At 37.0% G+C, this 26932-nt stretch overlaps 1 protein-coding gene across 6 annotated transcripts; it reads left to right on the top strand.

Annotated features, from left to right (window-relative positions):
* LOC121940961 (AP-1 complex subunit sigma-2) lies at positions 1 to 26843 on the top strand. 6 transcript variants are annotated; one of them, XM_088078021.1, is made up of 7 exons: positions 1 to 125; positions 1808 to 1986; positions 6412 to 6520; positions 6653 to 6790; positions 8789 to 8819; positions 16541 to 16603; positions 18340 to 24631. In XM_088078021.1, exons 2-6 carry the CDS (start codon positions 1808 to 1810, stop codon positions 16591 to 16593), a joined length of 510 nt encoding a protein of 169 aa, XP_087934147.1. In that variant the 5' UTR covers positions 1 to 125; the 3' UTR covers positions 16594 to 16603; positions 18340 to 24631. The 6 variants fall into 6 exon arrangements, with proteins under 6 accessions (XP_087934147.1, XP_087934149.1, XP_087934150.1 ...); XM_088078023.1 differs by lacking the exon at positions 16541 to 16603; XM_088078024.1 differs by lacking the exons at positions 16541 to 16603; positions 18340 to 24631 and adding an exon at positions 14372 to 14397.
* Positions 26844 to 26932: the final 89 nt, after the last annotated feature.

A 26932-nucleotide genomic window follows, 5' to 3' on the forward strand; every position in this document is an offset into this window, starting at 1 on the left:
GCCAATGAATAACGCAGTGAGCGCGTCATTGGCCAATCAGAAGCTAGATAGCAGCTGTCCGTGTATGTATGTTTCAGGGTGGGTAGTTCATTTCTTCAGAGGGGAACACAGTGCTGGACACCAAGGTAAGTAGTTTTTAGCGTGTATTTTATTTTGTTTTTATATTAAAATGTACGCAAATGTTTGGTAACGTGTCGTATTTTAAACAGCCTCGGCGGTGGCTGAAGAGGCTAACGGCTAACGGTGTTAGCGGTACTTCCGTTAGGTTGTGTTGATAAAAAACGAGATGACGATTTCAGTGTGTTTTGGGTTTAACTGTGGACTCATTTTAATGACAATCTCGTGTTATTTATTTCAACGTGTTTTGAACTGAAAGCATTTGATTTGTTGACTCTGTTTAACTGTTGAGTCGAAATTTTAACATGAAGTTAATTGCTGTTAATCTTAAACACCTGGCAGCAGACCATACACGGACATCTGAACAACTAAGGGACTGTTCTTTATTTATCAGAGCGGAGGGGTGGCTGGGGTGTGGCATCATTATTTTATTTTGTTTTAAATGTCCCAAAAGCTACAAATATACAAATATTTTTGCACGACCTTTCCTCCACCATAAATTAGTTGCTAGATTATGAAACTTAGTATTTGATTTTTGAAAGTTACAAGATAAAGATAAAATCCTGGAATTAAAAAATCGTATTTATTTCACTCTTGAAGTGTACGTTGGTGTTATTAGTGAAAATGGTTTATTTTTGGCCGTAATTTAAACTGAGAATAATGCGATTTTGATGATATATCACTATTTTTGGATCAGATTTGGTTCTGTTTTGTTTCTCATGGAAGTGTTCGTCACATAAGGGCTGTCAAAATTTGAAAATTCAATGATAATTTCTACAGTTTCTGCCTATGATTTAAGGATGTAATTTGGCCAAGTTGCAAGGTTTTATCATCCACCCATGGCCATTTAATGAAACTTTAAACTTAACTTTATCTCCCCTGTGTTGGTTTTGTTTTATTGCATTGTTGTTTTATTGCTGCTTTGTTTTAATATGCTGTTTGTTAAGCACTTTGTAACATTAAAAAAGTGCTAAATAAATAGTTTATGATTATTATCATTAACAATTGATGGTGAAATAAATAGCCTACAAGATGCAACCATTAAATTTTTTATGCCCCTTCTTTAAGTTTTTTTTTTTAAAGCATAAGTCCCTCCCCAGTGCTTAAAACATTATTTAACATGCTCCTCTTTCTTCAACACGCCCTCCACTTTCATAAATGCCAAACTGTTCCTTAGTTTAGTCTATTTATCTGCACATTAAGATATACAATATATACAGAAGTAATTTCAGTGCTGGAGAGGAAGGAAGCCGAAACCGCTTATTTAAAGTCCTCCTCTATCCAAATGATGGAAAAACATTATGCAACAAAATAAAACAAAATAAGCAACAAACAACACATAACACACAAAAAACTATATACACACCAGAAAACAAACAATAATAAAGAAAACAGGAAAAAAGAAAAGAAAAATAACAAATGAAAAATTATTCTGTGAGGCAAAATGAAGGTTTTAGTGACATATTCAATGAATTCAAGAACTGCAGACCTCTATATTTGATTTAAAATTTACATGTGCTACATTATATATCTACATCCGGTTTCAAATAAAAAGTGATTAGATGAGTTGTTTTGAATGCTTTTTGTCCCTTTTTTGCAGATGACTTTACCCACCCACTCCTTCCTCTCGTCTCTCATTGTGTTTCACAGCTCCTCTGTTTTTCTTTTCCTTCTCATCTCTTCATTTCAGATGCAGTTCATGCTCTTATTCAGCCGACAAGGCAAGCTCAGGCTTCAGAAATGGTACGTGCCTTTGTCTGATAAGGAGAAAAAGAAGATCACCAGAGAGTTGGTGCAGACCGTCCTCGCTCGAAAGCCCAAAATGTGCAGCTTTCTGGAGTGGAGAGACCTCAAGATCGTATATAAGAGGTGTGTAAAATTGTTTGTGAACAAAATGCTGTTTGGTTGAACGCTCACAGAATAGCGATTTTTCACACTTCCTCGGGCGATTCGTACACCCATCATTCATAGACACGGCTCCGCTGGAGAGGCAGGAGAAAGTGTTATCAAAGTGACAAAGGCGTCATGACTGCACTCAGACTACAACGAGAAAGAGCATTAATTTTGCCTCATTATATCCTGTTGCCGTGCCAACGGACGGACGGGCAGGCAGAATAATGGTGAACCCGGGTGACCCAACCAGGACAGACAAACACAACACTGAAGGTGCCGACCAGTTAGCCACTTTTCACCATAGCACAACCAGTCAGATCTTTTCCATTTTTCATAATTTTTATTTTATTTTTTTTCATATCTGCAACAAATCAAACAGACTCTTATTGGATCATAACTTCTGTGTTTTCCACTTGGGCTCTATTTTCCCAAGTTTTTGTGTCTAAGTGAGTAAAAGAAATAACAGTCCACTAAAAAGTGTTTTTGCCACTGACAGGCTGAGATGTTTATCTTAGTGTTTGACCACATTATGGGAAGGATCCCTACAGAGACAAATATTTTGTTAAAGAGTAAGAACTTTTTATTTTAACTAGAAACAGCCCTGAAATCATTAACGCCAAACTAACCAGACTTCATTTAAATAAACAATAATTTTACCATGGTATAAAACACTGATTAAAGTCAGCAGGAAAAAAATGAAACTCACTTAAACCGTCTTAGTTCATCCTCCCACTGTTCTAACAATCTCCGACTCTGGTTTGGTTAAAATAAATCTTTAACTCTTGAGCAAATTGGCTTGATTTGTCCAAAAATAAAATAAAAAATAAAATGAAACATAATAGAAGAAAACAAGGAGTAACTTAACAAAAAAATGGCCCAAAAAATGTGTAGAAAAAGTAATAAGTTACAAGAAAATAACCTAAAAAACAAGCAAAAAATAAATTAAAAAAAGACCTAAAGAAAGTGCTAAAAAAATCTGTAACATAATTTCTTACATATATAATTGAGAGAATTATACATTTTTTGGACACTTTCCCCTTGTTTATTTTTTATAATATCTAATAATCCCCCCAACTAACAAACATTTCCTTCTCCCCTTTTTCGGGAACATAAATTGCCATGCTGCTTTTCTCAGTCACTGAACCGAACACCTAAATATTTTATACTTACCATTACCTGCTGGCAAAGTGCAGATAAACCTACTATAATAACCATATTCCTGTATAACACCAATGTCTTTATCACTTTTTTACTGGCCTACAAAGCGTGGATAAGACAAAGATAATTTGTCTAAAATTTGGTTAGAAATGATCTGGGAGCGGTCTCAAAGCATTAAATGTGATTTTCTGGCACCTGCAGACACACTGCAGAATATTTCTTTTTCTCCGTTATTCTGTGTCTCAGCTCTGAATGTCTCGGTACAGAGACAGACCTACTTATTCACATGTCAAAAGAGAGTTTTTGGATTCAGCTGCCTGAGTGTGAATAAAACACCAAAAATGAAAAATAACTGCACTGAAGGTGAAGGGAGCGAGGTCACAGAGCAGTAATTACTGAGAGAACATTATTCAATATTGGTTGAGATACTGTCATTTTAAGAAGACGTGAAGGCCCACAGACACTTTAAAATCCTTTTTTATTTAATTGAATTATTATTATTTTTAGACGTATTAACTTTAGTGAGAGTAAATTAAAATGGTTAGGACAGATTTGTGGGTATTAAGTATTTCCCCACAGCCAGCTGAGCTTCTGGACGCTGAGTTTAAATTAATATTTTTAACATAAAAAGACAATAATACCTGTTTCTGCTGTTTGATGTTTAGGCTGTTTATGAGCAACAGTTACAGTGTGAAGCACAAAATGTAAATAAAAGATCTGGAGAGATGCTTTCTGGATGACTTGTGTTGAAACTGATGTTGAAAGTGATGTTGAAACATGTTTCAACATAACGAAGCACAGGGTTGTAGTTTTAATAAAGCACAGCAACTAGTGTTGCAACATGCAGCAATGACGCATTATTTTCATTATAATTTGAGGTTATTCTTATATATATATATATTTAATTTTTCATTCATTCATTAAAATATTCAGGCGGTACATGGAGCAAATAGAAAACAGACAATATTTTCTCTTTTTTTTTGTTTTTGTGCAGATTTATCAGAAGCTTAACCCTAACCACAAACCTTATTCAATCCAACCCCATCTTATCCCACAGACCTCTTTCATGGGTAGAAAGTGGCTGCTGGAATTATGAAGCAGTAGAAATATACAGTAAAAAATCAGAAAATAGCAGAAAATTACATTTAAAAAAATCTAGATAGATCTTTAGTAAAGGCAGTGCTTAGCAATAGGAATAAGCAGAAATAATGAGAAAAATAAATCCTAAATAATATTTAAAAAAGGGGTAGTTGCTGATGTCCAGGGTATCAGGCCCGACTGTTGAAGACCTGAGGACGAAGGAGTACCCGTCACAGCCTGTACACACATGCACATCCTGATGTATATTTAAACAAAGGAGTTAGATGTATTTGTGTGGCGGACAGGTAGCAAGACATGCGTCTAATGTGGACACACAGGCGAGACACTATGGTGACACTACAGTTTTTATGCTTGCATGAGGTGGTATTTCAGGCAATTAGAAAATGCCATATTCTGCAACACTGCGATAGAAACACTTTTTTGGCTTTTCTAGGTCACGTGATGGTATGGTTATGTGTTTGTCAGTAGGAACTGGCTCCCTCATGATGCAGCAGGAGCTACAAGAGCTGTTATTGCATCATATAACTTTTTAAAAGTTGAACAGATCATCTGAAAGTTTTGAATCCACGATTCCTCTGTGAAATCGTGGACTATCAGCTCCCAGAAATCCCTCATATGTGGCCGCTCCCACGTATAAGGGGCTCGCCTTTCCATTATCGCTCACGTAACACTCCTACGTCCCCTTTGATTGGAAATAATGACGGCTAGTTTGGTGGCTGCAATAGAAATAAAGCTGCTAATGTTTTAACATCCATTACTTTGCTTCTTGGAATCTTATCACAAGTTTTATCGACAATTTGAAAATATTGTTTAAGTTTTATGCAAATTTGTAAAACCCACCTAATACAAAGCAAAAGGTCAAAAACAACATTATGACAAAATATTTTAACGAGAGCAAATCCATGTTTAAGACTTTGTCACCAAGGTGCAAAAACGCAACATGAGTATTGATGCTTTTGCTTTGAAAGTCTCGACCTCTTTAACCTTTTCTGGTCACATCCGCTGCCACATGACTCAGCTAAAGTAAAAGTGCCGTTTCACCTCTCTGTGTACAGACAACTGAACTGAACCGTTCGTGTTTCCTTAAATCTGCTTTGCATTTACAGCAGACAAAGACAAAGAGGAAACAACTCAGTAATGTAAATTAAATCAATAACACCAAAAAGTTCCCGTCGTGTCGAGGTTTGAGACTTGCTCCAGTATTTTGTGCTCGTCCACAGTCGAGTCCATTGTGCCCTCCTTACCTGCTGGTTGTGAGGATCAACTGACCAGCTCCTTTATTGGCCAATCATCACATGCTTAGAGAGCGCCTGAGGGATTATCAGGGATAAGGAACCAAGGCAGAATGAGGCTTAACTCATGCCGCCTTCTGCATCCGGCTCTGGCTTTTAAATGAATACCCCCAACACAGTAAACAGCGATCCTTAATAATGGCAGAAGTGCTCTCTCAGCACTGTTACGCTGAGCTGGGAGACTGAATATATCACTGGGAGATCTGGTCTGTGTGATAAAAATGCATTAAGTCAGCTGTTTTTGTGTTTACTTTGTGAGCTCGATGTTGCGGTTTTCACAATGAGATTATTTTTTAAAGTGGAAACAGAAAACTTATCAACTTTTTCCGCCCTCACCGCTTCAGAGTGGTATAATTGTTGACGCCGCTGTTGTGAGGAAAGTCAGAGTGCTTTCTGTTTTCCTCAAAGACTAAAAAATTACACAGTTTTTACTGTTACTTTAGCCGTTCAAGTTTAGCTACTGGCTGAATGATGTAGTTGCTGGTGTTCAGTGTTAGAGCTCAATTTATGCTCTTGTCATGGAAAACCTGGAGAAGTCATGGAATTTCACAATAGCATTTTCCAGGCCTGGAAATTACATTAATGTAGCAATTAATTTATCTTCTGTAGCTGACGAAGTAACGTAGCTGTAATATGCGTCGACGTGCGACAGTGTTGTGGTTATATTTTGGTTTATTTGTTCATCGTGTTCATTTCCTCATTTGCTTCCGTGTTCCTTCTCTTCATGTATGTCCATGAGACATGTCAAATTATTTTTAAGCACTTTTGACTGAGGGGAGGGCATACAACTTCAAAACTGTAGAAAAACTTCTTTTGTCAAGTTAAAGTTGGGTGTTTTTTTGTGTTGCAGATATGCCAGTCTGTACTTCTGCTGTGCCATCGAGGACCAGGACAACGAGCTCATCACACTGGAGATCATCCACAGATACGTGGAGCTGCTGGACAAATACTTTGGAAGTGTACGTTTATCTCGTCTCCTCTCTCATTGTATCAAATGTTGGGTATCGAAGCCATTGTGCCATTTTGCCATCATAAAAAACTATAAAAAACTGCTTATACATAATCGGTGCTCTTTCATTTCTACACATCAGGTGTGTGAGCTCGACATAATTTTCAACTTTGAGAAGGCATACTTCATCCTGGATGAGTTCCTGCTGGGTGGAGAAGCTCAGGAGACGTCCAAAAAGAACGTGCTGAAGGCCATCGAGCAGGCCGACCTGCTGCAGGAGGTAAGAAACCAAAGACATCAATGTGGGAGCAAATATAATGGTTTCATTAGTCACTCTCTTTTTCTCGTGATTCATCAGTAATCTGCCGTCAGCTTCCATTGTAACTCTGTCAACGCTGACTTTTCAGACAAAAGAATGCAAATTTTATTGAGTATTTTTGCACCAGCAGTTTACTCACCTAAAATTATAATCCTTAAGATTTCAAATTTAGTCGGTATGGTAACAATACTGTTACTACCAGTAACAGTGAGCATGTTTTAATACTTTTATTAGTTTCCATTGCACTTTGTTGTTTTCCATACTTCAACTTTTCCACCTCAGCCAAGCATAAAAACTTTTTTTTCCACTGATTCTTCTTATTTTTTATTTGCAAGTGCTCATAACATTAGATGGATTAAACAGATTTGCTCCTTATTGTTCCATTAATTGCTGCAATATTTTAAACTGACCCGCTGATATAAAAAGGTCAAAATGTTTTTTTGAGCGATGCGGTCAGTGCTCACCTCTGTGACACATACGTTGTTTCCTGTGACTCTTTCACCGTAAAAACCACGTCAGTTGAATGCTTTTTAATTAGCAGCAGCAGGAAATGTTGTGTTTGCATTAGCGGTGATTTCGTACAGCTCCGATATATGTGAGCAGTAAACAGTGAGGTTGATATTAAGGAGACTGACACACTACGTAATATGTGTATCGATTTCATGTGGAGGGAATCTGAATCCTGCACTGCGATGGCGGACTTCGCCGCTAACATTAAAACTATTATACAGAGAGTCAGTAAGCTGAGCGACAGATGCTTGTAAACAGAGAACGGTGTGCTGAGATGAGTCGTGATGGTGTAGCGTCAGTACGTCCGTAAACGAGTGTTGCCGTGTTCGGTGGGAAAATTTGAAAATAGTACTTAAACAGGAAGTTTCACATCAGTTGCAGCCATCTCGGTTGTTTTTGAAACTGCTTCTCCTTACTAAGCATGGTTTATGCTCGCCGCAGTTTCCCCAACACCAGAGTGCGCGAGCCAAAAATGACATCGTTACGTATTTTGTGTAAAGCGTGAAGACTCCGCAAGTTGTCAGTCATCACCTCATTTTAGATTAATATCAGCCTGGTCAGCTGGAAATCTGTGTGAATGTGATGTTATTTAGACAGAGACAGCACATTAAAACATTAACCTTTATATAAAACAAGGAGAAATGCATTATACCAGGTTTTAGCAAAAATCCTTTTTTCCGCCCGTCGTCCCTGCAGGTGGAACAAACACATTAATGACACAGTTTGATGTAAATGGAGTACAAAACATCAGGTTATAAAATTTTGTGATCCCATCTAATCATGATAAATCACACATTTGTGCAAAACTGCAGCAATAAAATCATTAGGACACCTTCAATCCCACATCCAAAAACCAGTTTGCCCCCAACATTCACAAATATGTGCAAAATATCAAATTAATTTAATTAATTAATTTGATATGTACAATGCTGCGCAATCCCAAATCCTGAACCCCATGACCCCACACACTAATTCACAAATGTGTACAAGTTTGTTGTGCCGGTATTCAACATTTTGTCAAGAATAAAAGAGGCTTGAAAAGTCTGAACATGTTATTCACTCTGTTAGAGGAGTCTTCCACTGTTTAATGGCCACATATTTGCCAGATCAAACACAAAAGAGCTCGCAGATTTTTGTGTTTTCCAGGCTAAAAAATGCCAAACAAAAGTGGTGTCAGGATTGTCCTTTGAGATCTTAAAAATCTTAAAGTTTTTATCCTTATTCAAGTTCTGTAACGCCTAAAAATAAAAGCAAAGCAGATAAAAATATCAAGAAATTGAAATGTGCTGAAATTTGATTTCCTCTCGCCTGCTTTATTTGTTGTGATTTCCCTCTCATCGGCTCCACTGTGCTTTATTGTCTCATTTAGTTTGCTTGATCTGGATCTTGATTTCAGCTGACGTTTTTCTCTCTTTGCCTGTTTATTCTTTTTGCTATTGTGATTTGCAGAATCTAGACTTTCAGATGCGCCTGTTTGCAGGTACAGTTCGCAGAAACCCAAATAACTCCCCTCTGTAGTGCTGTAGTGTTAGATCAGTAGCTTTAGATGTGCAGTAGATTCAGAAACAGCACACCAGCAACAGCAATGAAAACACTGGAGATATTGAAGTTGCTGATGTGTTTTTCTGCTTCATAAAGACTTTAGATCTCTGATGTAACTACAATCTGAGGCACTAACCAATAACTCTTCATCAGCAGCAAAACTACATGAAAACTCTTAATACTAGAAGTACAAAGTAACATTCAGTATTTAAGAGAATGAACTTTTATGTCCTTATATCCTCATGGTAAACTCCTGAAAACAAATATAACTGAATTTAACCCTTGAACACCTGGATCAACATCAAATTTCTAGACGCCTTTCATAAATATTTAAACCATAAATATTTGATTTATTTCAGAAACATGGGAAAAACATAAAGAGCAACTTGGCAAGACATGTCCTGAAAACTGCAAAAAAAAAAATTAGTAAAAGGTGACAAGGAGATGATCTGAAAATTAGCTGGGTGGGATTTTTAGATAATGTCAAAAAACTATATAACCAATAATTCTCTTAAATATATACTTAAAATTATATTACATAATTTTTTTTTAAATATGTCAATTTCTTGAGGTAATTTTCTTTCTTTTTTTACTATTATTTTCTTATTTTCAGGTAATTTTCTTCAAACCTTTTACAAATTTCTTGCTCATTTTGGGCCATGTCCTGTTAAGTTGCTCGTCGCCCTCTTCCCACGCTTTTGAAAGAAATCACCCCAATCTGCTCAGGTCAAAGTAAAAGCTAAAGGGTTAATTCCAAGTCCAAGTGTCACTAAAATATTCCAAATGATTCAATTGTCCAGATTTCTCACATGTTCCTCACAGTCTTTTCAGTCGTATTTGACGGTCGAAGTGCGCAGAGTTCAGAAACAAAGCCTCATTGTCTGCGCTGCTGAGACCACACAAACACGTCTGGCCCAGATTAGCATTTCATATAGAGGCAGCATGATTACAGTAACAAAACCACAGTGTCACTGCAATTAGGATTCTGACCGAAGACAAATTCAGCAGCGAACCAACAAACACCACAGCTGCTTTAATGCACACGAGGCTCTTTCACTTCAATTCATTTATTAAAACCAAAAGCTAAATGGGCACCTGATTTAGGCAGAAATGCACGCAGTGTTTGTATTACGCAGCACTCTGGTGTTGTCGTCATCGGTGTCAGCAGGTTGACGGGTTGCTGAATTTGTTTGCTCAACATTTAGTCAGTTAGTGAGCCAAAAAGCTGCAGCTAATGAGCTCTGGGAAGCAAAATCAGGTCACCGCTAACAAACCATTAACATCCAGTGCAAAAAAGGTTATGTGAACTGTAGAGAATGACCAATACTAGATTTTTGAAGGATTCTTTAAATACAAAACCAAATGTTTTGGCAAATTTGTTTATTTGCAGTGAAGATACACACTATGGCCCCACCGAAGCCTTTTTTTACCAGCTGAAAACTCAGGTGCTACTTTTAGGAGCGCGTCACCGTAGCATCATGTTACCGATAAAAGCAAAAAAGTGTTTCTATTACAGTTTTGCAAAATATTGCTTTTTTGCATCACCTGTAATACTACCTCATGTGAGCGTAAAAAATAGATAGCAGTATTTTTTAAATTGAAATGTTTCCATTTGGCGTATTTTATATTTGCAATTTCAATTTGCGCAATTTGAAGGTTAATGGAAATCTGCCTAATGCCGCCTCAAAAGAGACCTTTGCTCTGGATGAGGGGAAGACTGAAGCGTGCAGGGAGAGAGGACATGTTGGTCTTTGTGGGTTAATGAGAGAAACATATATTAATATGTGGCATATTAATATATTTCTTCTTGTGCTGTTTGACCCCTCCTATATTATTGGGCAGCTAAATTAAAAGTAACAGTGATGAGCTCAGCATTTTATCCAAAGTTTATCATTTTTCTACTAATGGCTTAGAAAAAAAAGAAATGCCAAGTCCTCAGCGCAGAGTCGATGCTCATCGCCTTGTAACTTAAATATTCGGCACTCCCATTACAAAGAAATTAAAATTATGCTCGCGTCAGGAGAGAATGTTTTTTTGGACACGGCCCCGAATGCAGGATATTTTGCAACTTAAAAATAACAAACAGTAGCATGTGTACTGCAGAATAAACCTGAAATCTAAAAAAAAATGAATCTAATGTACCATAGATATTTATTGAAAGATAAATTCAACTTTAAAAAGCTGTTGGCAATATGCATAATTTTATGTGGTGGTGCATTTCTCTTTTTTCTGCAGAAATATATAAATATAAAAATTTTATATATATATATATATATATATAGATGATATGACATCACATTTTCGAAATACTTACCTCACAAAATGACAATTTGTGTATCAGTTATACTGTGTGAATTTGTGAAGAAAACTTTTTTTCTCATTCCTTTAAGATGAAAGACAGATGCAAAAATGGAAATCTTTCATGATTCATTCAATGACCCAAAAAATTAGCAAGAAAATAACAAAAAGGTTAAAAATAAAAAAAAAAATTAAATAATGTAAAAAAAAAAAAGAAAAACAAGGAAATTACCTTTAATTAAAATTAATAATTAAATAAATATACAATATAATCATAATTAAAACAATAATTTTTCTATGCATTTTTTCCAGATTTTTGTTAATTTTTTAGTAATGTTTAGGTTATATTTATCACCTTTTACTTATTTTTTTGTTGCAATTTACTGGACATTTCTTGCCAAATTGCTCAATTCCTTTTTTTCCCGTGTTTTTTAAAAGAAGTCAAACCAATTTGCTCAGATGTCAAAGGTCTTAAATACTTATGAAAGACATCTGAACGCAGCACAAGAATACTGACACTGATCCACGTTTCAAAGGGTTAAATAAAGGGCATCCACACCAGCACATCTATTTACAAACTCTCACACATTTCATGCAGTGTAATTGTTTATTGTTTATTGTTTATTGTTTATTGGATCCCCATTAGTTGTCACCATGGTGACGACTATTCTTCCTGGGGTCCCTAAAAAAAATAAGACAATTCCCAAAATAGAAATCACGAAAAATACAACGTAAAATATAAAACAAGCAAAAATTATTCTCATACAACTAACTCAAATCATAAAATAAAAATAGATCTAAGCATACATCATAACGTGTGCATGCACACACCCTCTCACACACATCAAATTCTTAAAGGGTCATATAAAGTCTATTCAAGTCTCTTCTACCCAGTTGTGTGCTCAGTACCTCCCAAACATGCATTTTTTTCCGTGACTATTTCATCACAGAAACACAGATGAGGAGCTCGCCTGGGCCTGCATGAGCAGAGTTCAAACACATGCTGCCCAGGCGTGCTTCTGTCTGCAGAAGTGCTCTTAATATTACAGTTAAGCAAAATGCATGTGTCGTCGAAATACTGAACGTACATGTGGATCAATGAGACTCTGATTAATGCACAAGCTGCGTCAGAGTTTGTAAAGTGATGTTTTGATGTAGTTTTCAGTTGTTAAACGCAGTCCACGTTACTTTAATTCAGCAAGAATTTCCTCAGTTTTTGGGTCCTTTTTCCTCACAGGTGCAACGTGAGAAGTTTTCTTCATTAACGTCATGCAAATTAATACAGATTATCATTTTGTGGGGGAAGTATTCTTTTAATAATAAAAAGTTGTTATACTTGATAAGGCTCGTTCGTTAAAAGTCTTTTAAACTGTGCCATCCTAACAGGGCTGCTTCTTGACTCACATCTAAAAAGAAACCGTTTAAATCACAACACTGCTGTTGTTGATTTTGTTATTGTCATTTGTCCGATTTATTGTCACTTTGAACCAGGGTCATTGAATTCATAATCTAAAAATAAGGCCTTAATTTGTATTGAATTGACTTAAATTAATCATTCAGAAGTCTTAAAAATGCTCAGATAAAGAAAACCGTCAAGAAAAACTTATGTTGGTAAACCAAATAGATACTTTTGTCTTCCATGTGTTCCTGTAAAAAGGGTTTCTTTTTCTCAACATTTGATGTAGATAATTTAATATTTTTACTGGACAAAAAATAAATGAATAAATAATAATAATCATAACTTTATTTGTATAGCAGTTATCTAAACAACGTTACAATGTTACAAAAGAAACATACAGTTAAAAAAAATACAACAATGTTAATAGCTGAACTGATAAAAGTGTGCTCAGAGCAAAAGAGTCATGTTTTTTGTTACACTAAACATTTGGGCAAAATAAAATGGTCCCATCATTTTGGTTAGAAGAAAAGTGCTTTTAAACTTAATTCCCAGTAGCATCAAAAAAGTCTTTAATCAAACCGGCCTAAACAACATAAACCTGCTGTGTTTTACACGAGGTCAAAGACTGTATCGTTCTACACGTGATTGAGACAAAAAACTCAGTCCAGCCCTCTCTGTCACAGCTGATCATCATCCGATTAATCACATTGATTATTCGTCACTTTGTGAAAAAACGGGAAATTATACGCACGTTTAGCAACCCGTGACTATATTAATTTCAACATAAAAATGGCACAAACAGTATTGTCGAAGAGTTTAAGTTACAAGAACTACACGTCAAAGCCTGACAGTTTAACATTTTTATGTTCAAATATAAAAGTCTGATTTTGTCATTTCTTACTGCGTGAAAGATTCATCTTCATTATTTACCTCATAGATTTGACTTGAGTCATCCGTCATGTTTTCAGTATTGCTGCATGCTCAGGCATTATGGATAAGAAGAAATACGGCCAAGCACGGGGCACCAGAGTTTACAAACCCTGAATACAAAGTAGCCTAAAGTTTGTAATGAAATGAATAAGCATTCGGAAATCCAACTGCGGCCCGCAACCATTAGCTCCGAGGCAGCTGCAGCTCGGCCAAGTCTATAATCCCCCGAGGACAAACCGCAGCGCTGCTCATTGATTTACAGTCAGCAGCACCATCAGGTAGAGAACATACTGTACTGTGATCCTAAAAGGCTTATGGTAAGTTCCTAACGTAGGCGTTTTTCCTTTTTGAGTGTTTGCCGCTATAACATGAGGAGCTGTCTTAAGCCGATATTATAATAACTTTATTTATTTATTTATATAGCACCTTTAAAAACAGCTGTGTACAAAGTGATTTGACAAACAAAGCAAAGGCAGCAACTCAGGGAACAATAAAATAAATATAGACAAACAGAGAAAGGGCTAAAACAGTCAAACTAAGAGGCGAGAAGAAAACGTTTATACAGAAGGTCAACAACAGTGCAGCACTAACAGATCTCAAACAGCAGTTAAATTATAGATAAATTAATCAATTTAAGAAAATTGAAGAGTAAACACAATAGAAGACAATAAAAACAATATAAAAAGTAATGTATAGGACACGTCAGAGGGGATAAAACAAAGATGGGTAGATAAAAACAGACAAATAACAAATAAATGAGGAAAAAAGGTAAAGAACAGGAACATCAGAATGATGAGGAATGGATATATTGTCTGTTTGGAAGAAATCGCGTCAAATCCACGTTTACCCTCCTGTATTTATAGAGCCAGAGTGAAGACTGGGGAAGTTTGCCAAATGAGGAGGTCTTGTAATGAGCCTAGAATCCGTCCAGGCACATGGTAACTCAGTCAGCATGGGTCTCCAGTCCTGCATGTACTCTGTTACAGTTTGATTGTCCAAAAAAAGCAGCTGACAGAGTGTGAGGGTCATAACAGGCATGAGCTCAAACCTGAGTGTTTACATCACGTCTGATTAAACTCACTTTCACTAACAGGCGGCATAATCCAACTGATGGGCTTTACATATTCAATTTTGATGTGTTTTTTACATTATTTATCTGATTTTAGATTTTTAAATGGATGCAATTTGTATTTTTAAAGAGTTTTTCATATCAAAAAATCAATTTGAAATTTTAATTTAACTTTTTTTCCATGGATAAGTGGAAGAGTTTTATGCTGCCTGTGTGAAGACGTTTTACTAACAGCACTGAATGAAAACAGATTAACGATTCTGTTTGTATTTGAAAAAGTTTTAACAGTAAAAATTAACCATAGTATTTTACAATTACTAATATTCTTTTTTTTGTATGTGGTTTTAATTTATCCAAAATGACAATTTTACACAACTATCATTTTTAGATATTAACGTATATAAGAGCAGTAGTATTCTACATTTTCTTATTCTCAACAAAGCCCATTTTAAGACCAAAACCAACAATTTGTCAATATGTATTCAATAAGCTTATTTGTTCTTATTAAATACATAAATCTTAAAGGAGACCTGTTAGGTTTTAAATAATATATACTATAAATAATGTCACACTGCCTGATGTTTACATCAAGTTTGGCCAAAGTTAAAATGAGGTAAACCTTTGTAAAAGTAATTACCTGAAAATTAGCAACAACAACAAAAAAACATGAAACATGAAACAATTACCTGAAAAAAACTGCTCAAAAATGATAATTCTGTAACATAAATTTAAATATTTAATTATGATAATTATACATATTTTTTCCCCAGACAAATAAGATGCTCAAAAGTCTTCATCGGGGTATAAAATGCACTTTCTGGTGTTTACTCTAAAATTCATCAAGAGGTCATGTGACATATTAGTAGTTACTGCTTGAAAAATGAAAATAACAGAAATTGTAAAAATATACTGTGAGTCACTCATATATAATAGCAGAAAAAGAGGTTCAATCATATGTGGTAAAGCTACGGTCAAATTGGCATGAAAATTAGTGAAAAAATAGATAAATGATGCACTTCTTTTGGACTATTTTCGATCATGGGATAAGGCACATTTATGCACGTTTATGCAAACGAAAACATGTCAGCCAGTATAATGTAGCTCACTGATGTGTTTTAGCAGTTTTTGTAGTAGATCTGTATAGTACAGATATGTCAGGGTCTGACTATCACTCGATCAGTGCGCTGTTGGCTTTGGTCTTTTCATGAGATTTGTTGACAAAAATAAAAAAGAAAACCACCAGCCAGAATAAAACATTATTTATGGAACAAAGAAAATTGCTTATTGATAATTATTTATTGTGGTTTCTCCTCTATTTTATAATCAGGAGGTCAAATTCAAAAATGCCTCTGCTACTCGAGAAAACATTTTGAAAATCACATGTGATCAGGCTAATTATTTGAACTTTAAAAAAACACCTATGAAATGCAGATTTTTCTAATGTTTTATCAGATTTTCAACAAAGATTACGAAACCGTATGAACAAACAAACCCATAAATACTGATATTTATGATTGGAGTCAAAAAATTTTTCAAAAACAAATCCTCACGTTAAGTTAGTGAAAATAGTGCCGGGGTTAAGTCGGGGCACATTAGGAATGAGTGCCTCCGGCTTCAGCGAGTGCACGGTGCCGTAATTACGTGGAAAACATACCACAGGGGATTTGGATGAAGTTATTTTAATAAGCCTTTAATGAAACATTTCTCAGGAGCTGGTCATTACTTTGGTGCCAGCAAGCAGATCTTCTTTTGGAATAATGATGCCTCTGAAGATTTCCCGCTCAGCTCGACTCTGCATGTGAGACATCAGAGATAAATTGAGCCGGGACGTCCCCGTGAAGAGGGCATCGGTATTGTGGTGGTGCACCGTTAGCCTCCTGCTCCCCGAGCACGTTCTGCAGATGTGTAGCTTCCTCGGTTCTGTTTATTTGTGTCCTTATAAAAAAAAATGTTTGCCTCACAGGTGTGATGGTCCCAAATATGGTCTCTGAGTCGTCTGGTCTTTTCCAGAATTAGGCCAGCTGAGGTGAATACTCTGTGTCTGTGGATTTAGGACGTCCGTCCGTACGTTCGAGTCCTGTAGTCAGTCTCCTAATATCAGTGTGTGTGTAGCTCAGTTCCTGTTGGTTCAGATGGTGTTTCTGGTCTCGTGTCACTAGTTAGTCTCATCACAGCCGACAATACGTGTTTGTATCGAAAACAAAGTCTGTCTCAGTCTATATTTGTCTTTGTTTTTCATGTATGTGTAACATTTCATTGATGTTTTACGTGTATTTATACTTTTTTTCTGCAGTTTAGGTAGGTGACATTTTGTCTGTGTGTCCATAGTGTTTCCATATTTGTTGGTTTCAAATTGTTTGAAAATTGAGGAGAATTTTATATTTATTTATTTCAGATTGTGATTAAATTAAGCTACAGAACAGACAAAAACAACTGCTTGTCTGTTTGACTTTGGCTTAGTTGGAAAAGTGAAATTCCCCATCAAACTATTCAGTTAAACTCATAGTTCAGATCTTTTGAAGTGGGGCTGAATGAGGTACTTATCCATACAGTGGATTTAAACTGGCTCCCAGTTTGGAGAAGCAGCAGGAGTACTGACACAGAGGCTAAGCAATGTACTGCTGTGGATCATTAATCTAAAAATAAGATCGTAATTGTCATTAAAATGTCTTAAATTAGTCTTTTAAAAATTCTTAAAAATGCCAAGACATAGATGGAAAGTAGGATCATATGAATCGTTTCTTTTTTCTCTAAAGCAGTGAAAATATTTTAATTTTGAACTGGGGGCGTGCAGACGAGGGGTCGACCGATATTGGTTTTTCAGTGCCAATACTAATACTGATTATTAATAGTTAATGAGACCGATAACTGATATTTAAAACAGATATGCATTTACAATAAAAATGAAAAAATCTTTCTGTCGATATTTAGAATCTGGATATAACAAACTCCAACACAAAACTTTGTTTAAATGCCTTTAGAAAATGTTAAATTAAAACTGAAACATTCAACATCATATACAAAAGGTTTCCAGCTTCTTTTTTTTTTTTAAATATATATAAATATATATAAATATATATAATTTTAATAAAAAATAAAAATAATTCCCTGGGGTTTTACAAAGTAGAAGTTGTAAAAAGTGCAATGAAAAACGACTCTTCATTGCACTTTGACTGAAAGAGTCACCGTGAGAGGTCATGGTGACTCTTTCATTGCACTTTTTAAATAATTAATTGGCGATCATTAAAATAAAATGCCAATAGAGATAATCTGCAAAATGCCAAATTTCAGCCCCAATAATCAGCCAGGCCGACTGTCTGTTGACCCCTTGTGCAGACTGACATCTTCTTTGTGTAATACAATAACTATGGAAAAGTACCTCATAGAACCTCACTTTAATAAAAATCAAAATTTTCTGTTGAAAAGGTAAATTTGATATATAAGTTTGATATTTTGGGGATTTTATTGGATTTTCTAGTGTGTATGCTGAGATGTCAGACACCTCGCTGTAGCATTATATTAATTGTACATACATAATATTTGTACCCATCTTTTCATGTACTTTCAGCAAGATTTAGTGTATTTCCAAGAGCAAAAAAACAACTATTCCTTTAATAACAGCGTAACAGTGATGAGAGTTGGTTTGTCTGAAGCCTGCTGTTGTGTCTCCTGCATGTCCTCTGAATGAAGTGTCTGTATGAGGCGGCTGTTTCGACTCAGTGTTGTCTTGTTTTCTAAGCTGTGTGCGTTTCTCTCCCTCAGCCCCGTCATGAGTACTTTAATGTGCCTGTGTACTGATTGGCTGCCATCGCTGCTGCTGCTGCTGCTGCTGCTGCTGCTGCTGCTATCCACCCTGCATGCTGAGCTCCTCAGTGCCTGGCACCTTTCTCTCTGCCCTCTCAGCACCTGTCATTGTCATTCGGTTTGGGGGTGTGACGATATTTCCAGCTCACTATTCAGTTTCATACATGACAGTCATGATACGATATTGTCACGAAATTACAAGTAAATTAACCACTGAAATCCAAGCAAATTGGCTTTAATTCTTTCAAAAATAAAACAACAGCAATGAGCAACTAAACAAGAAATGGCCCAAAAATTAGCAAGTAACAAAAAAGTAACCTGTGAAATAACAAAAAAAGAAACAAAAATTGATAAAAATGTCACAAACAGGGAAACGACCTTGGAATAAAGTGCGAAAAATTAACTGATAATAAATTAAATATATATTCCTTCTATAACATATTTTTTTCAACATTTTTCCCTAGTTTGTTTTTTTTTTTTTTTTATTTTCTAATACTTCTGGGAGGGACCAGACAAAGTGTAGCTAACTGGACCCCTTCTGATGAATGCGACAAATGGTTCGAAGTTTCCCTCACCTGGACACGGGTCACCAGGGGCCCCCCTGGAGCCAGGCCTGGGTGTGGGGCTCGATGTCGAGCGCCTGGTGGCCGGGCCCTTACCCATGGGGCCCGGCCAGGCACAGCCCGAAGAGGCGACATGGGACCTCCTTCATGTGGGCTCACTACCCATAGGAGGGGCCAAAGGGGTCGGGTGCCATGTGAGTTAGGTGGCAGCCGAAGGCGTGGACCTTGGCGGTCCGATCCTCGGCTGCAGAAGCTAGCTCTGGGGACGATCTCGATTTCACCGGTCGATCTTCGTTCCAATACTTATTGCCCCCCGGCTCTTTGCCTGTATGTTGGAGTTTACCCCGGTGAACGAGAGGGTAGCCTCCCTCCGCCTTCGGTTGGGGGGGGACGGATCCTGACTGTGTTTTGTGTCTATGGTCCAAACGGCAGTTCAGAGTATGCACCTTTTCGGGAGTCCTTAGAGGGAGCGCATAGGGTGGAGTGCCCCCTCCAGATCAGGGATGAGATCCTGCCCCAAGTGAAGGAGTTTAAGTACCTCACCGTCTTATTCACGAGTGAGGGAAGGATGAAACTGAAGATCGACAGGCGGATCGGTGCAGCGTCTGCAGTAATGCGGACTCTGCACCGATCTGTCGTGTTGAAGAGGGAGCTGAGCCGAAAGGCAAAGCTCTCGATTTACCGGTCGATCTTCGTTCCTACCCTCACCTATGGTCACGAGCTTTGGGTAGTGACCGAAAGAACAAGATTGCGGGTACAAGTGGCCGAAATGAGCTTCCTCCGTAGGGTGGCTGGGCTCTCCCTTAGAGATAGGGTGAGAAGCTCGGAGTAGAGCCGCTGCTCCTCCACGTTGAGAAGAGCCAGATGAGGTGGTTCGGGCATCTAAGTAGGATGCCTCTCGGATGCCTCCCTGGTGAGGTGTTCAGGGCACGTCCCACCGGTAGGAGACCCAGGGGAAGACACAGGACACGCTGGAGAGACTATGTCTCTCAGCTGGCCTGGGAACACCTCGGGATCCCCCGTGAAGAGCTGGACGAAGTGGCCGAGGAGAGGGAAGTCTGGGCTTTCCTGCTTAGGCTGCTGCCCCCGCGACCCGACTCTGGATAAGTGGAAAAAAATGGAGGGAATGGATGGATGGATTCTCACTTTCTTTTTTCCTCACCTTTTTACAAGTGTCTTGCATTTTGCATGACATTTTTACCTTTTCCCCCATGTTTTTGAAAAAAATCAAACCAATTTGTTCATGTTTTAGTGGTTTAAATGTTTTTGATAGCCATCTGAATGCAACACAAGAAAACGGATGTTGCTTCAGGTTCCAAAAAAACTACAAAAATATCCATTTGTATAGTTACTTCTCAATAAGTTATTGATATTATATTTTATGGTGACATATTGTTTCATGCCTGTCATTTCTCCACTTATTATTGGTTTCACACTGTTGAACACCTTTCTTTACACTGTAAAAAGGCAAGTTTGCATCCTGTGCCATCGTGATCCAAAAGTTTTAACTTAAGGTGCACGCACCAGATTTTCTCTCAAGTACTTTTTACTTCATGGCCCTCATTAGCAAAGGGACGTTCATGCTCAGGCCTCGATCAGACAGAGCGTATCCTAAAAGTCTTGGGCGGCTTTTTGTGATGGTTTCCAATAAGAGGGAAGCGGTTTGCTTTGTGAGTTTTTCCGACCTACACGCCTCGAGTATTAGCAGGAGTGTCCTGAACACCCCAAGTTTAAAGAAAAAAAAAAACACTCAGAGCGTGAAAGCACAACATTGTTTTTTCCCCATTGATCAATCCATAGATTGTATACATATACATATTGTATGTCACATTCTCTAACATGGAGGAGGCAGGCTTTATGGCCTGTACTGCAGCCAGCCACCAGGGGGCGATCAAAACATTTTAGCTTCACTTTAGTGGAGATATCATGTCATCCATCTTTATATACGGTCTGTGGTTCGATCAGATAAATTGAGAGGTGGGCTTCCTGTGGTGGTGATGACAACAAGCTACCTACATGATTTTTGTGAAATTAATGTTAGCTCACATTCATGGTCGTCCTACCAAACAAGCTGCAAGAGATATCTAAACAAATTGTCACTTTAATAACTTTCTAACATTTTAAACTGTAATTAGGCCCAAAGATTGACAGCTGATTGTCAAACTGTCCCTCATTCATCCTACAATAATTCTTGAACGTACCATCACTCAGGTGAAGCTCCTGGACCAGCTGCTGGTTCTCCCTTTGATTTCTCCTCTTTCGGAGGGTCTCATGTACCAACACGGATCTCTGTTTCCGTGTGACCAAGGTGCTATTTAGGAGCTGCCTCTCACCCAGAGGCAGAGTAAGTGACCTTTGCCATTTTTATGCAAATTTTAAGGTACATGTTTGTGATATCCCTTTTCTACCAAAATTAGTACATATCTGTAGTCTACTTAGAGCGGGTTCACCTATGTTTAAAAAACCCACTGACTCCTTTCCCTTTGCCAGTAGAGCAGAGCTGTGTACACAGCTCTACAGCAGACAAGTGTGTGTCTCTGTGTTTTTGTTTTTTTTTTTGCTATGTCACACTTGATGTCAGGTAATTAGTCGAAAGCAGCATTGACGGAGGTCTGTGAAAATTTTACGGTGGATACTTTTTTAAATATACATGTATCTAACTTATTCATCCTCTTTTTCAAAATTCGCGCATACTAATTTGGATCGATGTTTTAGAGCTGCTTGGACGTAGACGGATGTTATTCTGTGTTGGCTCGTCATTGCATCTCGCCAGTGAAGGGGCTAAAATTAGCGTGGTCACCCGGGTGTTGTGTTTCATCAACACCAGAGCCAATAAATACCCGTGACTACTGCAGTCATTTGACCCACAAGAAAATGCTGATTGTAACCTTTGCCATTAGATTAAAAAAGCCATATATCAGCAGGCATTAGCGTGTTTTTTGTGTAGTGGGAAAGACGCTTGAGTTTATTTTACAATAAATAGCAATTAAGTTAAAGACAGGTGAGTAGTAGTTGCGTATCAGCAATATGAAACAAAAGCAGCAATCTGCAAAAACTGCTCTGTCTGATCGAGGCTGTGTTGAGAATTTTTTATTCTAATTTTTTTTAAAAAAATGTTTTTTTAAAATAACAGTTCCCAAGATAAATAACTAACCTTCAACCTTAAAACTTTTAGCTTGCATCTGATGACTTAAAATTTTTTTTAAAAAACTTGAATTCAGCTGCTGTAGTTACTAGTTGAAAGAAAATCTGCACACTCTTGGATCAGGATGGCATCAGACTGTAAACCACAGGATAAAGACTGCTCACATGTATCACACTCAGCTGTCTGTCTGAAGTTTCACAGCACAAACTATTACAAAATTATTTACTCATGATGGATCTGTTCTCTGCAACATCCCTTTTTATTTTTATGTTTATTTGTGTTGTGGCCACTCAGAATATGTGGGGAAAGTCTGCCCCCTGTGGTGCACAAATGTGTCTGGCTGTGTTGAAGTACACAGTACACCTTTAAGGAGTATTTGAGTGTAAACACTCTCTGAAAAGAAATATTCAAAGACCAAATCACGAAATGTGATCATCTGAGTTTTGCTGTTACTTCAACATAGATTCCAGACTCTTACTTCAGTGTTTATTCTGTCCATGAGGTTTTATGTTTTGTATTTGTATTGGCTTCTTCACTGGTTTTGTCTCTTTATTGTGTGTCTCTTGTGAATTTGTCAGTCACAGTTTTATGTGTAACTTCTCACTTCATATCATATGTATTTGAATTTTAAGTATTGCTCTTGCTGTGATTTATAGGAGGAGTTATAGTTTTTTAAAATCAAAACAAACCCTAGTTCAGACCTTGGCACACAATAGAAAACTTCTTATCTTTTCAATATTTTAAATTTTATTTTAAAATATTTTAAATTATTTATAGACCGTGATTATAAATAAATTGCTAAATTGTAAAATTATATTGTCAATGTGAGCGTTATGAGTAGAATTAATGCACATGCTAAAGAAATATTTTCTCTTTGCACTGATAAACTATCAGCCTGTTTGGTTTCCTAAATTATTATAATAGGAATTTAAAGGTCCAGTGTGTCGGATTTTAGTGGCAGAAATATGATACAATAAGTTTGTTTTCTTTAGTGTATAATCACCTGAGAATTGGAATTGCTGTGTTGTTCTCGTTACCTCAAAATGACCCCTTTATATGTACATGGGGTGAGTGTCCTCATCTGTGGAAATCGCAATTTTGAACCGCTACATTTCTACAGTAGTCCAGAAAGGGTCACTCATTCTGTTCTCGCCTTTTTGACTTTTGACATCGTAGTCAGACGCCCCTCCTTAACAACAGTGTCGGAAGATGCTGATTTTTTTATAACAGAAAACTGCTTTATTCCATTTTTTTTTTTTTTTTTTCGGAGTTTAAGTAACTTGCTCTGTTTGTTTTGGAGAGGCAGAGACCTCTGCTGAAAGGGATGTCCTACTCAAGTTTCTTGCCCCTGATCCCAATCTGAGTTATTTAATATTGAGTATTTGCAGATACTGAGTTACAATCGGATACTTCTATTTTTTTAGATAATACTGCTGCACAGTGCACACCTCAAGTACATCAAATTTATTAAAATCAATCCAGTTTTTATGCATGACAATTGAATACCTCTGCAATGCATTAAGATTAAAAAATACCTGCATCCAAGATGTTAATTAAATTTTTTTTTTTTTTTTTTTTTTTTGACAAAATAATCATTGTCGCTGTCTCAAGTGAATTCCTCTGTCCCTTTAAGAGAGGATTCTCTGGGGTCTTTTTTGCCTTGATGCAGCTGTTGTTTCCTGAATTACCTGTATTTCACTGAGTGTTTATTTTTGTCGTCTGTACATCTTTTACATGGATTACATTAATATATTAGCCTACTCCTACAGGCTTTTTGGGTGTGGGGGTTTTATGGCACTTACAGTGGCGTGGTGAGTGTGACAGACCACATGCACCAGAGACAACAGTGGAGCGCAAGAGAGACGCTATGCTGAAATGATTGCTCATAACTTCTATTATTAACATAAACACTGTGTTTGCTGTCATTTAGGGCGTGCTGTGTTTCACAGCAGGTGAAGTACAGAGTGGAGGAGAGCTGAAAAATTATATATTTAGCGATGGCTGAGCAGTACATGGCTGTGCATGAATCCTTCGCCAGTAAAAACATCAGTGTGACAGCTGACAAAGAAAAAGAAAAGATCAGATTGGGCTGGGCTCTATAAATCAATACAATTTTTTTAAAAAGTAGTTAAAAATAATTTTTTTTAAAAGTTTAAAAAAAAATCAGCCATGATACTAGTCTTAGAGCTTGGATCAGGACATCCCTATCTGCAGATAATTTGACTCCCGCTAAAAAAGAAAACAATGAAAACTGAAGGGGTCCTAACATGAAGACATTTCGGCTGGTTGAAATTTGCGATCTTCACCCCTAGATGCTACTGAATCCCCAAAAATCTTACACAATGGACCTTTAAACACCTTTAAAATAATTTGCCTTACAAATTCTTTATCTTTCATAAATGCACACTGACTAAGCACTTAAAATGTTTTATATGTGTCCTTAGAAATACAGACCGTTTTGAAAAACATTTCATGATGATGATATTTTATCACTGTATATAGCAGATAATGAATAAATTGTTAATGATTTTTTGTCAATTAAGCACACTGGTGTCTGTCTTTAATATAACTGATTGGTCCGTGCGGTTTATCTCTACATGTGGCACATCCGAAGTTAAGGCTGAAGTTGAGTTATTTTGCTTTTATTGTGACTGTTTTTTCCTAAACAAACCCGATAACGTCTCCACTCAACGGTGTCAGGCACCATTTGCTATGCAGATGAAGATGTTTAGCCCACATAATGGGCGACAAGGGATTCATCATTCCAGCTAAATCCACCCCGAGAGTAAAAAGTCCATAATGGGTGAATAATGCATAGTTTTCGTTTCAAGGTCTGGGCTGAGCACTTGGCACTGAAAATGAAATGACACTTCAGAAGTCAGTGTGTAGAAGTGTTATTTTTCTGCTTTTACCATAAAGTTTCTGTCTTCCTGCTCTGATGCAACTCCTCTCTTTACTTTGTGCTGAACGTTGTTTCAGGATGCCAAAGTAAGTGCTTCTCTTTATTTCTGCCAAAAGCTGCCAACCTCGATGTTTTTCTTCTTCACTGTCTGTGTTGTCATTTTTATATGTTTGTGGCACATTAGCGTACAAACAGCATGGATGAAATAATAAGTATACATTGAATAATTGGTTGAAGTATGTCGGCCAAAAGACTTTCAAAGCTGACATTGTGTCTTAATAACGTCAATGATGGCTGCACTCCATTCAGCTGACCCAGTTCCATGGTTCTGGTATTGTGCATGCTCACTCACTGACATGGTTCACTGGGACTTAACGGGATGAAACCATCATTAATGTTAAAATTTGCACCTGTGCTTCTCCAGCTTTAACAAGACAAAATGTTTGCCACAAAAATGGTGTATTGATAGATTAATTAGTACTAGTTGCTTTGTAAAAAAAATAGATAGCAATGCACCTGCAAACACAGAGCAGAAGACTGCAAGCTTGCAGGCGTGGATGTAACCAATTAATGAGTTAAAATATTTTTTAAAAATCAGCTTTGCATATGTTTTTCAAGGAAGAAAATGCACTTAACACAATTGCCAGTAATAAGTCTTAAAACCTGGAAATGATTTGGCTTTTTAGCACATCTGGTTCCCTTTTCTCAAAGTCAATGGGTTTTTTGATTTGTTTTTTAGTTACAAGCCTGAAATACTTTTGAAATATTTTAAATTATTTATAGACCATGATTACTACCTATTTAAAAAAAGATTCATGCTGTCAGGGTAAGTGTTATGAGTAGAATTAATGCACATGTTAAAGAAACATTTTCTCTTTGCACTGATTAACTATCAGCCTGTTTGGTTTTTTTACATTATTATGATAACAGACATTTAAAGGTCCAGTGTGTCAGATTTAGGAGGATATAGTGGCAGAAATATAATATAAGTGTGTTTTCTTTAGTGTGTATTCACCTGAAAATGAGAATTGTTGTGTTCTTGTTACCTTAAAATGAGCCTTTTATATTTACGCAGGACATTTAGGTTTAGAGGACATAAATTGATAACATACAATCTACAATAAATATAAACTGATAATATTACAGCCTGCGGCCCTCTCTCTCAGTACTGACCCACTCACAAACTGTTGTTCCTATTAGTCACTTAGAAACAAAAAACATTGAAAATCAGGGTCCTGGTTGAAAAATAACAAATTTCAGCATCAAATTATGCTATAATCCTATTATTTTATATTTCTGTCAGCATAAAAATATGTTTTTTTGCAACTTAAACTATTAATTACAGTGTCAAAATTCCAAATAATTATTCAGAATAAGAAGGATGAATGATTAGGCAGTGTTTGCAGAGCCGACAGCTGAATGGTTACCACGTCTGTGAAATATTCCCCCACAGCTCCTGCTGTTGGGACAGAGGTGACATTTCACCAGATAAAACGTGTCCTCAGTGTGTGTGTGTGGGTGTGTGTGTGCACACGTTTGAGTAACGCTGTCGCTGTTGTTGAAGTCGGCTGTGATCCGTGTGTGGGTGTCGCTCACGGAGCACTTGACTGGAGCTGAGGTTCCTCTCTGTCCCTCCACAGGAAGCAGAAACCCCGCGCAGCGTGCTGGAGGAAATTGGCCTGACATAAACATGTTCCTCTCCGTCATCCACACACACGCTTCATCTGCCAGCTGCTGTATGTAGCCGATAACAACCCCAATTCACCTTCCAGCACACTCAACCTCACAATCATACACACACAACTCTGCCTTTGTTTGACCTTTTTTCTGAGACAATGTAGCACTGTTTGGGCATTTCCTGCTGAGTTATTTATTTTTTCCTGTGTGATGACGTTAAACTGTTTCAAAGGGAAAATGCGGCATAATTTAGGCTTTTATTTT

Source organism: Plectropomus leopardus, chromosome 5 (genome assembly GCF_026936395.1).
Source record: "Plectropomus leopardus strain MGB_pleo_1.0 chromosome 5, ASM2693639v1, whole genome shotgun sequence".
In the NCBI taxonomy this organism is placed as follows: Eukaryota; Metazoa; Chordata; class Actinopteri; order Perciformes; family Serranidae; genus Plectropomus; species Plectropomus leopardus.